The 16,384-nt window shown below is 41.2% G+C and overlaps 1 protein-coding gene across 5 annotated transcripts in view; it reads right to left on the reverse strand.

The window, feature by feature from the left end:
* The window catches only part of sona (sol narae), a 679,307-nt gene that overhangs the window by 125,731 nt on the left and 537,192 nt on the right, over window positions 1–16,384 (reverse strand). For all 5 annotated transcript variants that reach the window (XM_067143283.2, XM_067143282.2, XM_067143284.2 and 2 more), the window contains one exon: window positions 14,344–14,436. In XM_067143283.2, coding sequence (XP_066999384.2) covers window positions 14,344–14,436 — 93 coding nt within the window. The remainder of the gene's footprint in view (window positions 1–14,343; window positions 14,437–16,384) is intronic.

A 16,384-nucleotide genomic window follows, 5' to 3' on the forward strand; every position in this document is an offset into this window, starting at 1 on the left:
CTCAGCCCCCGTGCCAGCGAAATTAACCAATTAAGGTTAAAAATCCCGACCCTGCCGGGAATCGAACCCGGGATCCCTGTGACCAAAGGCCAGTACGCTAACCATTTAGCCATTGAGACGGTCTTCGGTTCAGGAAGAACATTTAAAAACGAGATCTCCACTAATGGAAAGGCGCATGGCCCTGGGTTTCTGTCAGCCTACACGAGAAATGAGTACCAGGTCAATTCCTGGGGCAACGGAGGCTGGACATTGAGCTGACTACTCTATCTCATTTAGTTCTGAGGTTATGGATAGTGGAAGCCTCTGGCTTCCATATCTCCAACACTTAAAATGGACTACACGAAGATGGCTTCGGTTGGTATACTAAAGGTGATAAACAAAATGGCGTATGGCTTTCAGTGCCGGGAACGTCCGAAGACAAGTTCGGCTCGCCAGATAAAGGTCTTTTGATTTGACTCCCGTAGGCGACCTGCACGTCGTGATGAGGATGAAATGATGACGAAGACTCGTACATCGAACCCCCGTGCCAGAGGAATCAACCCATTATTGTTAAAACAACCAACTCTGCCGGGAAACGAACTCACGACCCCTGCTACCAAAGGCCATCATGCTAACCATTTAGCCACAGAGTCGGACATATTAAACATGCATTCCAGTTATAAATGTTCCGAACAAATAACCGTCACCTGTAGGCCTAACAGTAACGTTATTAGAACGTTTAAGTTTTTCAGTCTATCGAACACTAAATCAAATTTATAAAACACAAATAAGCCTACATATCTTTAAAAATATTAATAATAGAATGATATATTATTTTACATGTTGCTGTACGTCGCACCGACACAGATAGGTCTTATGGCTACGATAGGACAGAAAAGGGCTAGGAGTGGGAAGGAAGCGGCCGTGACCTTAATTAAGGAACAGCCCTAGCATTTGCCTGGTGTGAAAATGGGAAACAACGAAAAACCATCTTCAGCGCTGCTGACAGTGTCTTTTTATTGTTTTATTTTATTTAATCACTTTACCGTTCAGGTTTTGTTTTTTCCGCGAACTCAGTTTGGGATTCCGCCCCTACCGTCTGAAGCGTGAGGCACTTGGTCGGAGAAACAACTGGGGAGAAGGACCAGTACCTCACCCAGGCGGCCTCACTTGTTATGCTGAATAGGGGCCTTGTGGGTGATGGGATGATCGGAAGGGATAGGCAAGGAAAAGGGAAGGAAGTAACTGTGGCCTTAAGTTAGATACCATCCCGGCATTTACTTGGAGAAGGAGTGGGAATTTTAATTATTATCAAATATAATTCACGTCCCATGTAGGTACAGATCCTGCGGATATCCACAACACACATGATATCAATAGGTTGTCCACCTCTGCAGTGTAACTGTTAACACCATTAGCTGCCGTCCTCGGTGGCCCACGTTTGGCTCCTGGTGTTGCAAGAGATTTGAGAATACCTGGAGGGCTGCTATATTGCTAAAAATGTACATTGGGGGTGTGCCTAAAAAGAGCTGCAGAACCTGGGGACGAGGACACGAGTTTGTCCGGCACCATGGCTTAATGGTCAGCGTAGTGACCTACAGCTCAGAGGGTCACGGGTTCGATTCCAGGCGGGGTCGGGTATTCTAATTTTAAATGGTTTCTCGGGGACTGGATGTATCTGCTGTCTCAATATCCGTGCAACTCATTTCAACCACCATCCTTCATCTCATTAACACGCAGCTTCCCGTACACAGCAGGTGAGGTCCACCCTCGTCCGAAGGTCTGCTTTACAAGGCTAGCACTCGCCACACGAAATTATTTATCCCTAGGTTCAATCGCTTTTGATAAAACTGTACCTGCGAAGAACTTATGCAATGCCATGCGTCCATTCTTTCTTTGAACAGCTGTAGAAGATTCCTTACATTGTTCACTGACCATAGGCTTGCATAACATCACATTACTCATTCATGATCATCGACAAGTTTACACAGCATAAACAACATATATGCATATATACATGAAAACACGTGATCTGAAAGATTCTAAGGATGCTATTATAGAACGAAACACGCTCCAATTTTACAGATGTGTAACTGGTATTTAGCTGATTAACAAACTTACAGGTTACTTTAACTAAGCCGACACTGAAAAGCGTGGCTTTGTGAACAAACAAAAAATGATGTTATTGGCTTTACGTACCTCTAACTCCTTTTACGGTTTTCAGAGGCACCGAGGTACCGAAAATTTTGTGTGACAAACCAATAAGTGCTTAATCCGCGCCTGACTGAGTTGACTGGCGATTACGACACGACCTGTACGGTCATTTTTCATCTTAGATAAATGACGGCTATCATCAGAGGTGCAAGTAGTTATTGACGGAAACAAGTATTAGCCATGGCCTTAATGAGTGAAGGTGTTGTAACCTGTGACATTGACATGTGGGCATTGGGACGATTTCTCCTCGGGGTATTCACTGTCGCAGATGATGCGGGTTGACTGACTTTCCCAGACACTCATAGTGAGCTATACGGGACACCCGAAGTTTCACTTTTCATAGATATCTTCATAAAAATCACTTCATGTAGTGTTTACCTTACTCCAGAAGGAAGGGAATATCAAATACTGCAGTGATGACTTCAGACGGGATTTCCTGGCGCACCGTCTCATAGGCATTCGGATGTGGTACCCAGATCGTTGGCGCCTTCCTGTTCAGCTCTGATGACCTCCAGTACCTGTACTTACATCCTCTATGGATTGATGCCAAATTTCAAAATAATGCCTCCTTGTATTTAAACAAGGCCTTAAGCATGTAATTAGCATCAGTGAAAGATGATTCTCATGTTGTATGATCCGAAGAGGAGCTTGAAACATGAAGTAAGACAGATTGAGAAAGAGGGATAAATTGTTGGTTGGCACTGAAGTATACATCCCGTCGTCAGAAGATGTACAGTACAAATTAGTTTTATTTGAATGCAATGATAGCGAGTGCAAATAATGTGCACGATATTTTTTTAAAAACTGCATTAATAATTAATCATGAACACAACAGGAGAAAATATATCAAAAGTCAAGTGCTTCAAATATCTTGGTGTGATGATCCAGTTTAATGGCTTAGAGCAGGAGGCAATCAAGACAAGAATCAGGAAGATGGAATTAGCGTACCAGATTGAAAGAAATGTACAACACACATCACTAAGTTTGAGAACATAACTAAGGCACTATAACACTATGATCTAAGAAAAGCAGCTCGATTTTTTTCCTGGGTGATTTCCGATAAAATAGTCGCGTTACTAAAATGTTGCAAAGTATGGGCTGGGAAGATTTGGGAGAAAGAAGAGCTGCTCGACTAAGTGGTATGTTCCGAGCTATCAGTGGAGAGATTCCGTCGAATGACTGGTAGACAAATAAGTTTGAGAGGTGTTTTTAAAAGTAGGAAAGGTCACAATATGAAGATAAAGTTGGAATTCAAGAGGAAAAATTGGGGCAAATATTCGTTTATGAGAAGGGGAGTTAGGGATTGGAATAATTTACCAAAGGAGATGTTCTATAAATTTCCAAATTATTTCTAATTATTTAAAAAAAGACTAGGTAAACAACAGATAGGGAATCTGCCACCTCGGCGACTACCCTAAATGCAGATCAGTGGTTGATTGATTGATTGATTGATTGATTGATTGATTGATTGATTGATTGATTGATTGATTGATTGATTGATTTTTCAAGACAGAAGTATTATTCGCTGCTGAGTCACTGGATTTAACAAGAAGAGGATTGCTGGACAACTGGCGAAGAAAGAAAAATCCTAAGAATCTGGGTCCTAGATCTTTTGTTGGACAGCGGAGACTAATCCCTAACAAAGAGTTATACAAAGAGACTGAAGGCACTATAGAGTTGATGAAGAAGAGACGAATAAAATTTTATGTTCATCTCCCACGTATGAATCAAGAAAGGTTGACTCGAAAGCTTTTTACACATTTCGAAGATGAAAAAGTTGTTCCCGGGTGGTTTATGGAGATACATTTCGATATGGAGAGAGTGGACATTAGTCAGAAAGACATTCAAAACAGGAGCCACTTCCAACAATTAGTTTCAGATTTCAGAGAACCCCGAGTAGAAGTAAAAAATGCGTCTTCAAAAGTGGTCTTTTCTGATAACATAATGAAGGAGATAAGTCAACGAACAAAGCTGTACTGGCTGAGATCAAAACTAGTGGAGGGAAAAGATGGTCGAGGATACCGAGTTGTTACTCCGTGATACGTAGTGGCCAAAATCGAACAGAAGAATAAGAATAATTAAAATACATTTCCTTTTCTAATAATTTTCCCAATTATCTGGGGTCGGAACTAACGTGGATTAAGCCAAGGTTTACGGTCGGATGCCCTTCCTCATACCAACCCTACGTGGAGGGATTTACTCACCAGCCCCTGTTTCTGTGGTGGTTGGTAGGATGATATGTTGCATGCACTTCAAGATGTGTATTTAGACAACATTGTAAACTTTGTGTCTTCGACAGGTACGGAGGTCGTGAACATGGTAGGTATAAAAAAGTGGGTAAGCTGGAGGATGAAGTGACGTATGTCTTAATATGTCCATAACTATAGGAACATGCTGTAGCATGCGTTCCATGGATGAGTATGGGAATTCTAGTGCGGTGCCGCTGTCTGTTACCAGGGCCTTGGGCCATTGAATACGCCACACAGCATCTCTATCCTTGACCTGATACTGTACTTGTCTCGTGACGATAACGTGTTCTCAAATTTGAGTTGCATAACCACAGTGTTAAGATGGATGAGGTGAGATCATTTCACCATTCTAACGCAAGCGACGAAGAACTGTTTTTATATGTCTTTTCAGAGCTCAAGTTGAGCAAGAAATTGTCATTATTAGCATAAAACGTGTGGCGAACACCGAACGGACTTTAATTTTACTGATTTTAGCGTTTTGGTTTCCAAACACCGGTTATAAACCGCCATATAACCCAGCATTTACAGTAGTGTTCTCGTAATATAGTAGGCACAAGGCGCCGGCGTTTTTGAGAGAAGTACACAGGGTACAGTCTCTATCAAGCCGTTTTATTTATCGAATTTAATTTTAAAATTACTTTTATACCCTGCCGTTGTTTTTAACGGTATTTTTTTCCTAACGCCCTTTCATTGATTATTGATTTCATTGTAATAAAATCACTTTCAATGAGTATCACATACGAAAAGTAACCTCGTAATATACACTCGTTAATGGTATGGGGAATCAGGGATTGGAAGAATTTACCAAGGGAAATGTTCAATAAATTTCCAAATTATTTGCAATTATTTAAGAAAAGATTAGGTAAACAACAGATAGGGAATCTTCTACCTAGGCGACTATCCTAAATGCAGATCAATGGTTGATTGATTGATTGATTGATTGATTGATTGATTGATTGATTGATTGATTGATTGATTGATTGATTGATTGATTGATTGATTGATTGTTCAAGCCAGAAGTATTAGCCTTATACGCTGCTGAGTCATTGGATTTACAGAACAAAAAAGTGCAAGTTTCACGGACAACTTCCTTCCAGCTGAGTGAAATTAATTAATTAATTAATTAATGAAGGTACAGCCCCAGCAATTGTCTGGTGTGAAAAGAGAAAAACACAGAAAGCCGTCTTCGGGGCTACCAATAGAGGGGTTCGAGTCCATCATTTCCTGAATTCAACCTAACAGCTACACGGCCTGAACTGTGCAGCCGCTCGTTCGGTTTTCATTCCTCTAATGGCCCTTTCCTTTTCTGAGACATGGTTCTATAAAAGAAGACCAATATTCTTCATAAAAAGTGACGATGACGACGAGGTCTACTGATGCCTCATCATCTCAGAGAATGTCCGGCTCTATAAGCTAAATTATTAGCGTGCTAGCCTTTGGTCCAAGACTGGGTTGGGAATTTTAACCTGCATTGGTTAATTCCGATAGTTCGGGGGCTGGGTGTGTGAGTCGTTTTCAGCATTAGAATTCATCATATTTAGGGTTCCATTCTCACAGGCGCGCAGGTCGCCCATAAGCGTCAAATCGAAAGACCTGCACCAGGCGTCTCTGAAGGCCACACGCCATTTAATAAAGAAAATCTCAGAGAATGAGAGGCATGGCGCTAGGTACTTTAGTTCTAGACTTCGGCAGAGATCAAACCTGCACACTCCGTGATTACAAATACCACGGTGGGATATGAGCTTTTAATGCACCCTGTGGGAAAAGGAGCGAAGGAGGTGTTACTATGGATTACAATTCCCACTCGCATTGGAATTTTTACAGAAGAAAATAAACAGAAACCGACAATAAACAAGTGAAAGTCGATTCAGTGTGTTGGCTCTTTTGAACATTCACAGAAACATAACTGTAAAACCGATAGATCTCTTGAATCTATTTTAAAGAAGTCTCAATAGTCTCAAAGATTGTCATCTGAACATACCATTCGCCGTAAAACTGTTCTCCTCATCGTATTGTTCTTGTTCTGTACTTTAATGTAAGATTTTGTAGTGTACCGGCACTGCAATCTGAATATCAATATAATCTACTTGTATATAGTGTCTTTATAATGACACTCATGCATGCACACACCACACACTCACAAGCACCTTCATTATGCTCCATCATCATTTTGTAACTATACCACTCCCTCCCCCTATCGGTCGATCCAGGCTACTAGCGTGTAACTTAAGTAAAGCGAAGACGCCACAACATCGCTGCTTCCTTCTGGAAGGACCAAAAGGAGTTTCTGTAACATCACTCTTCTTCCACCACTAATTGGTAGGGTCTTGGGTGTGAAAAGTGCCGCACATATGGACTTGGTTCTGTTTCACGGCCAGGTGCTCTTTCTGACATCATCCTGTATAAGCAATGTATTCACTCTTGCATAAGTCTGTGATCGTTGGTAGTGTGCTGTTTTGAATGTTATGTGAAAAAGGTGTGTATTGTGACAGAGGCCGATAATCTAGACCAGAGGTTCTCTACCTTTTTTTTGTGTCACCGACTTCTTTGAAAGTCTGGTGAAGCCTAAGGAACCCTCTTCTTATAAAAATAAACATAATCATATAAACACAACTTTTCAGGTAATAAATATATTATTTTATTTTATTGAAAAAGGATCGGCCCGTACTGTCTGTGACGTATGAATAAAGGAAACATTCTTAACAGAAAAAGTAAATTTTTCAGCCTTTACCATGAAAAAAATGACCTTTCTATATAAAAATGAAATACAATAATCAATAGAAAGTTTACTGTAATTAAAAGTATTTAATTCAGACTTAAAGTTCATTTCAATGAAAATGTTTTGCTGTTTGGCAAGAATAAGAATTTTAGGCTGTGGAGTGCTTTTTTTTAAAGGTAAAGTAAGGTAAGCTTTGATATCCAGTCTATTTCGACTTTTTGGAGACCCCGAGGTGAAGCTGCCAAGTTGGGCTCTGAAGGTCAGCGCTCTAACGCCTGAGCCCGGTGAAAAACATGCGGTGGTAAATGCAATTTAACTGTGATTATAATTATTACTATGCATTACTACGAATACAATTTCTAATTATTACTATGCATTAATAAGAATAAAAATTCTCAGATATCCTTCTTTTATTAACGTTAAAATTATAGTGAATCCATGAACCCCCTGGTGATCTATGTACCCGAGGTTAAGAACCTCTGATCTAGGTGTTAGGCCCCTTTTAAACAACATCATCAACAACAACGTGCTTTACGTCGCGCCGACACAGATAGATCTTATGGCGACGATGGGACAGGAAAGGGCAAGGAGTGGGAAGGAAGCAGCCGTGGCTTTAATTAAGGAACAGCTCCAGCATTTGTCTAGTGTGAAAATGGGAAACCATGTAAAACCGTCTTCAGGTCTGCCGACAGTGGGGTTCGAACCCACTATCTCCCGAATGCAAGCTCAGAGCTGCGCGCCCCTAACCGCACGGTCAGTTGCTCGGTAACATCATTATCAACAACAACAACAACAACAACCCTAATCATCATCATGTATTGGGATAAACACAAACATCAGAGTGCCCAAGAGAGAATAATTACAATTAACCCCGGTCCGGGCAGGAATTGAACTCGGGACCTCTCTAAACGAAATGCTGATATGCAGACAATTCTAAAAGGAGGTACTGTATGTATTTTTCTGGTCGAATTTTAGGGATACAGACCTTAGCTCAAGAAAGCTTAAGAACTGAAGTTAAAAATTACTGAATAAGCTTTTACAAATCTCAAAGGTCGAAATTCGTATTCTTTCGCATGTCATACAGTCAGTGAAGATTCATGCTGACTATAGATCCGGTCTTTGAACGGGAAGCCGTAACAATTTGTCAAATCAACGTAATTCCATTGTTATAATCAAATTTCCTCGACAGAACCTTGTTGGAGGTCAACGATTCAGTACATTCTTAACGCAACTCTTCACTCTATTATAAGCTATTTGCCTCGCCAGCCGAGCTTGTCCATTGCTTAACTGTGACAAGGGCGAATCGAATCGACCTTCATAATTAGTGAGTGGTGACGGTAGCAATTTTGTAATCAATCATGGGGATTTGTAACAGACATGGCAATTATAGCATACGATCACTGTAATTCAGGTATTTTGCTTTGAAAATGATACTTTCGTAAAGGGGTCGCAGTTGATGTATTGTTATCAGGATGTTACAACACAACGTGCAAATAGCATAAAAATGGCTGCGTAGTAAGTGCATCCATCGTATATTCAAGGTTGTGTGTTTGATTCGCCGCACAGTCGTTTGGTATTTAGCAGTGCTCAGATACACTATTTTTCCTCTTTTCTCTTGATGGCGTCAGGTCTTTATGGTCTGTACCGAGGTTAGCCAGTTCAAGTCTCGTTGGTTGAATACACCAGAATGTTGGTCGGCAATGTAGGAGAGATGGTGGTATACAATTACTATCACTAGACACCCCCACTCTTTCGTAGCATTGTTCCTATCAAATGGGGTCCGCTATTCGGCTACATTTTCACAAGTTTTAACATGATTTTTTTACTTCTGTTTTAATTACTGATTTTTTTCCCTTATTTTCTCATTCTTCCCCAGTGTTCCTTCTATTTTCTATTTAAGGACTGCACACACCCAGTCCCCGAGCCAGTGGAAATCGAACCCGGGGCCCCTTCAACCAAAGGCCAAAAGGCCAATACGCTAACCACTTAGCCATGGGGCCGGACACCATTTGGCCCTGTCCAGGTCGTCACTAGATTGTGTGCCAAAAAAAATACAAATGTTCATATGGAGTGAAGGCATATGACGCCATTGGATGGGGACGTTTCACGATACGGCAATATGAAAGTTAGTGACAAGCCAAACCGCATGGCGCTACAGCCGTGATGGGCCTTTGCATACCAAGCGACCGCTGTTCAGTCCGACGACCTGCAGATTAAAGGTGAGGCATGGTCACTGTGACGAATCCTTTCGCTTGTTATTCCTCGCTTTATACACCGCGCGCCCACTATCTCACCGTCGTATAGCCCCTTATTTTTCTCACGTAGGCTGAGTGGAGCTCAAACAAGCCCTCACATTCAGGTAAAAAAAAATCCCTTACCTGGACGGAAATCTAACCCAGTGTCTCCAGGTGACTGTCAGGCACGCTATCCCTAGACCGAGGGGCCGGCTTCGATGTTAATAACAGTTATAAACCCCTCAGCAAGAAAAAAGCTGTCAATGTACACGATGAAAGATAGCTGCAAGGTATTTTAACGGTGAGCAGACTGGTTACATTTGAGACAATCTAATAAATTAGTTACTGTATTAAGCTTATCAAAGCATATGTTTTGAAAACATAAGACAGAAGTTTATATCTTATATTTTTATTAACTTAAATGCACTAAATTAATAGAGGAATCATGAAGACCCTTAACCCGAAACACTGACCTTTCGTCGGTTCTCTTCACGCTCTCTCTCTCTTTCTCTCTCTCTCTCTCTCTCTCTCTCTCTCTCTCTTACTAATTGCTCAAATACTTCTACTAACATTAGAATCAACTTTAGCAATTATTCAGTTATATGTATTTGCCATTCTAGGTACCTTTTATTCCAAATAAGTAAATTATGGGCCGCTTCTCTGGTGTAGTGGTTAGTGCGATTACCTGCCACGCCTGGAGGCCCGAGTTCGATTCCCGGCTCTGCCACGAAATTTGAAAATTAGAACGGGGTCCACTCAGTCTCGGGAGGTCAACTGAGTAGAATGGGGTTCTATTCCCACCTCAGCCATTATGGAAGTGCTTTTCCGTTGTTTCCCACTTCTCCTCCAGGCAAATGCCGGGATGGTACCTAACTTAAGATCACGGCCGCTTCCTTGTCTATACCTTCCAATCTTCCCATCCCCCACAAGGTCCCTGTTCAGCATAGCAGGTGAGGCCACCTGGATGAAGTACTGGTCCTCCCCTCCAGTTGTATCCCCGACCCAAAGTTTCACGTTCCAGGATACTGCCTGTGAGGCGGTAGAGGTCGGATCCCTCGCCGAGTCCGAAGGAAAAACCAACCCTGGAGGGTAAACGGATTAGGAAAGAAAGTAAATTATGGTAACACATTCAAATCATCCTTACCACTTGCTTAACTCAAGCCCCTGGCCCCTAACAGAAACTACTGGAGCAATAGCAACAACTATAATAATAATACAATGATTCCACCTCTTCGAAGAATGATAGTATTGGACAGTGCAGGACATGAAAGATGAGAAAAATGAGACCCCTTATGCCTCGAAAAATCGAATACCGTCGAGGTCAGAAGAGAACAGGAATTGACCGAACAAGGAGTGAATGGGAAGACGAAATTGGGCAGTCTGGCACAAGTGAGTGTAAACAATGCTAGACGGAGTTGGGGGCGCTGTGGTCACCAGTCTAAGTTTCCATGTTGAGAGACCCTTGTAGTCACCTCTTACGACTGGCAGAGGTATAACGTATTCTACCCCTCCATCCACTGGGGTTGGAGGCAACACATACTGCAATATAGCAGATATAAAATAACTACTGTATAAACCACTAGCATCAGTAATTATAGAGGAGAAACGGTAAGGTATTAACCAACATTAGCTGACAGCCCCTCTACCACCGGCGATGGCGATCAATCAGTTAATCAATCAGAGTTCCTGATATACGACGTTGATAACAATATATGGACAGTTCTTTATTTAAAACAATCGCCGCTTATTACTTTCACCGCTTCTTAACGGTCAACGCGCCGTTCAGCCCAAGCCAGTCGCCTCCTTTTAAATGATGTATAGTAATTAAATCTCAGACTGGGGATTTTAAATAAATGTGAACAACTTTTACCACACATGGTGAGGAAATAAATAAGATACTTTGCTCCTGGCATTAATTATACGGCCACAACCGATCGACTCCAACTACATATGGAGCACAGTAAGGAAGGTCAGCGGAGTAGGTTTATTTTTAAACTTCGTAAGCACATTGTGTTTAGTAGGGAGACCAGATGTATTCTTTTTTACGAGAATTTTAAGAGAATTAGCCTTATGGTGGAAGGGTAGCGTGTTTGCCTCTTACGCAGAGTCCCTGGGTTCGATTATTCAAGCTAATGTTAATTTAATACTTTAATATTATAAACATTCAGTTAGTTTGTTGATAAACCTGTACATTATTATATGCAGACGGTACATAAAGAGATTTTTCAGCCTCAGTGGCATGTACATTATCAATAAATTCAAATCAATTCCAGACCAAAGCCTTTCGAGTAATGAGCAATAGGGCCTACTAACGTGTGCATCTTGAAATGTGTCTACAAATATTTAATCTTATAACGTCGTATGACATCATAAGGCTGATTCGTTATAAGTCCTTATAATAGTTCTTCAATTCTGTGAAACGGGAATATAAATTTTAGGTCTAAGTTATCAGAATTGCACGTGATAAATTTCATATTAGAGCCCGTATTGTCAAAGTATCAACTTGTGAAAATTTAGATTTTATAATTCCACCTTTACAATACTGTAATTGTCTTTATTAAAAAGACTACATTAAATTACACTCGTGAAACATGTTTCGTACTCTTATAGGACATCTTCAGTCACGAATACAAATACATAACATTACAAATAAGGCGAGGACACATTAAAATAAGTAAATGCAAAGTCTGTGTATCCTGTGACGCAGCGTGATAGCGTCTTGTCAATCTTCAATGTTAAAATGGTGCAGCGTAAACATAATATGAAGCATGAAGTCCAATTAAAAGCATGTGTTAAAACTGTTGTTCAAAACAACGAATTGTCAATTATAAAACACCGTAAGTGGCTATGCTAATAAAATTATGTGCATATTGTACATAAAACAGTGTTGTGATGATGCCACATTATAATGGCTTTCTTGATTAGGAGGTGGAGTTATACTGATGCAAGTTGAACCTGATTGTGTGTTGACAATAGGGACCTAAAAAGAAAAAGAAAATATGAATGAACTGAAGAATAACATTCGGTTAAAATGTGAACTAAGTGCCCACCCAGTCACTCACCTCCTTGCCCGTCCTACGTCGACCACTCCACCTCAAGTGCTAAGGCTAACTGAGTGACGTCCTCGAAGGTTATCAGAAAGAAAAAAATACGATACCCAAAATGAAAAGCAGAAACTGTCCTCTTGCTTTTTCACATCGTTTTTTATTTCCTGCCTTTTCCCCAATCCAATTTATTGGGTTCGACGATGGATGTAGATCTGGCCAAGTTTTACGACCGAATACTCTTTCTGACTCCAACCACTTTATGGAGGAATGTATTCATTGTTGTGTGTGTTCTGTGGTGGTTGATAGTGTGGCGTGATAGACTATATATGAAGATAAGTGTATTAAACGAACACGGTCATTCAGTCCCCGAGCAAGAGTAATTAACCATACACATTTAAAATCCCCGGTCCGACCAGGAATTGAACTTAGGATCCTCTGAACCGAAGACCAGTACGCTGACCATTCAGCCAAAGGGTCAGACCTTCTAGCTATTTAACACGAGGACAGTACTATAATAATAATGGTTTTGCGTCCCACTAACTACCATTTTTTCCGGTTTTCAAGGAATATTAGGAGCTGGAATTATGTCCTGCAGGAGTTATTTTACCTGACGGTAAATTACCGCCATGAGGTCGGCTTATTTGAGCACTTTCAAATACCATAGGACTGAGCCGGGATCGAAAGTTCAAACTGGGTTCAGAAGACCAGTACTTCTACCGTCTGAGCCACTCAGTCTGGTGAGTATCATAAAAGGCTAGTAACGAGCAAGAGAGTCACCGGTCAACAGAACAGCGAAACTAAATGTGTCTTGGGAGGAGAGATCTATTTAAAAAATCCCGTACTACTCTGTTTCTGTTGACTTTCTATGCAATCTGGAGACAAATACAGGCCACTCCATACGAACACTGTAGTTATTCAGAACAGGAAAACAGTTTACCTCGCTTAAAATACAAAGATGAAGCAGATGCCATTAGAAAACTATTTCGTGACTTAGTTTTACCAACTCTCACCCTTGGATCACTTTTCGTGCAGTATGCAGCCAAATCCTTTTCCCATATGCCAACGTAATGACAATGTGTACACGTTTTCAATTTTTTTCTAAGAATATACAAAATGACTGGGATATTCGCATGACGTACAATGCCGTCAATTGTTCTGAACTGAGTAAGAACATATTCCCAGAAAATCTTTCTTGAGAACGGTCACTTGAAGTCGCTATGCCTGGATTTAAACTTCATTATCGTTGGTTTCCGAGTCTTTGAGTAGGTTTATGCGATTTAAAATGGAAGATGGTACTCTTAACACCGACGTTCAACAAAGCATGCTGTCGCATTTGATCCAAAGTTTCTTGGAAACAATTATGAAGTTATTCGTGATCGTGTTACAATAATGTATTTACAATAATATAGGCTATTTATACTCCATCTGATCCAAACAATCTCATGATCTGGTGGGCATTGGCTTACTAAGCGAGCGCTGATCAGTCCCAAGGTCTGAAAATTACTAGGTAACGCGTTGCCAGTGTGATGAATCCTGTCGGCCGTTATACTTGGCTTTCTAATCCAGAGCAGCTATCTCATCGTCAGATAGTTCCTCAATAGTTCTCGCGTAGGCTGAGAGGACCTCGAACCAACCCTCAGGTCCAGGTAAAAATGCCTCATCTGGCCATGAATCAAACCCGAGGCATCCCCCATAAGGGGTAAGCCCGCTAGGGGCCGATATGTGATCCAATTAGTTTACAAAAACAATCATATCCTTTTCATCTGATTGAAGAAATTAGAGATATATATATACCGTATATGAATAGAAGTTAGCCATTTCTGTAATATTACCAACGGAGTTTGCTGAAGGTTTGCTAGTTTATCTATCGAAACAATATTAACTTGAACTTGAACACTTACCATGAGTAGCCCGCCGTCTGATCGGTCCCGGTGAAGAAGCAGAGCTGCCTCGTTTTCTTCGTCCTGGTACACCTCACCGATGTCTTCCTCATCCTGCAACAGCAAGAGAAAATAATGACCATTATATTCGTAAATAATACTGGCAGGCCAGATAATTGCGTACGTCTAGTGCTTGAGAAAAGAAATGATACAAAATACACGATAAAACATGTATTTCTAGCAAAATTCCAACAACTCATATTTTCAAGTACTCTAACCCTCACACTATTATGACCATATGATTTTGTACTTTTAGACCAGAATGTGTCAGTCCTGACACTGACCGGAAAGGATGTTCCCAAGCGTCTATCAGTGATGATGGTAGTGATTATTATTTTAAGAGGAAGTACAACAATCCTCATAGCCCTCATAGCGTTATACATGGAGTCTTCCACCCGAAACCGGGTCGGTTCCCTTGCACTTTTATCATCAGTTGTGACACAAAGTTCAGGAGACATACTAGGGGAATGGAAGAATAGTAGTTTCCCCTACTGCTTTCCTCGCTGAGCCCTCCTTATAAGTCTAACAATCCCATTGAAATGTAGGCCTATACACCACCCTATCCTTCATACCGAGTGAGCTGCTGTGTAGTATCGGTCGTGTAGCTGTGAGCTTGGATTCAGGAGGTGGTAGGTTCGAACATCAACCCAGAAGATGTTTGTCTGTGGTTTCCCATTTCCATTCCAGGAAAATGCTAGGGCTGTATCTTCATTAAGGTCACGACTATTATACCCGAATCCTAGACCCAATGTCTCAATATCTTCACAGAGACTGGTTGTATAAAAAATGGCATTACTACTATTAGATAGATAGATAGATAGATAGATAGATAGATAGTTGGATGGATGGATGGACAGATATCGTCTTTATTGGTGGCGAATTTAGGGCTCTGGGCACTTTCTTACACTTACTCTTAATAGTATCATTCATACTTCTGTTTACTTTAATATTATCAATGCCGAAGATCAGGCTGAGACAGGTCCAAACCAAACCAAACCAAACCCCGTGGCACTACAGCCCTTGAAGGGTCTTGGCCTACCAAGCGACCGCTGCTCAGCCCGAAGGCCTGCAGATTACGAGGTGTCGTGTGGTCAGCACGACGAATCCTCTCGGCCGTTATTCTTGGCTTTCTAGACCGGGGCCACTATCCCACCGTCAGGTAGCTCCTCAAATCTAATCCAGGTAAAAATCCCAGACCTGGTCGGGAATTGAACCCGGGGCCTCCGGATAAGAGGCAAGCAGGCTACCCCTAAACCACAGGGCCGGCACTGAGACAGGTCGGTGAAAGTAGATAACTTTCTCATCAGAAATGAAACAGATATTTTTAAAATCTAAATTCCCCAGTTGATATTTTCTTGATAAAAAGATAATAAAGTTCTGTAGTAGTATTGTACTTTAAAGTCCACTGCGGGTGAATAAAGTCATAAAAATGGACTTTAAAGAATTAGGTCTACTTGTTTTTATACTTCACTTGGTCAAATATGTTTATAAGAACAATCATATATTTTATTACATCGGATTTTTACATTTTTTGATAAGTTGCTTTACCTCGCACCGACACAGATAGGTCGTATGGCGACGATGAGATAGGAAAGGGTTAGGAGTGGGAAGGAAGCGTCCGTGGCATTAATTAAGGTACCGCTCGAGCATTTGCCTGGTGTGAGAACGGGAAACCACGGAAAACCATCTTCAGGGGCGCCGACAGTGCAAACTCATAGCTGCGCGCCCATAACCGCACGGCTAACTCGCTCAATGATTTAAAAAAGTGTGTTATTTATCTAAGAACCCAGTAGCGGACGGCGCTTTGTTTTTATACTTTACTCTTCCTTCGCCTTGTATTTTTATCATTCATCAAGGAAGAGGTGGGTCTTATTCTCATGCTGGATGCAAGATTACTGATCGACGCGTCTAACCGTTGAATCAACTGCTTTCAAATGTTTTTTGTTAGTGCCTTTACGTCGCACCGAAAGGCCTAGGAGTTGGAAGGAAGCGACCGTAGCCT

The sequence above is a fragment of the Anabrus simplex genome, chromosome 3 (assembly GCF_040414725.1).
Source record: "Anabrus simplex isolate iqAnaSimp1 chromosome 3, ASM4041472v1, whole genome shotgun sequence".
In the NCBI taxonomy this organism is placed as follows: domain Eukaryota; kingdom Metazoa; phylum Arthropoda; class Insecta; order Orthoptera; family Tettigoniidae; genus Anabrus; species Anabrus simplex.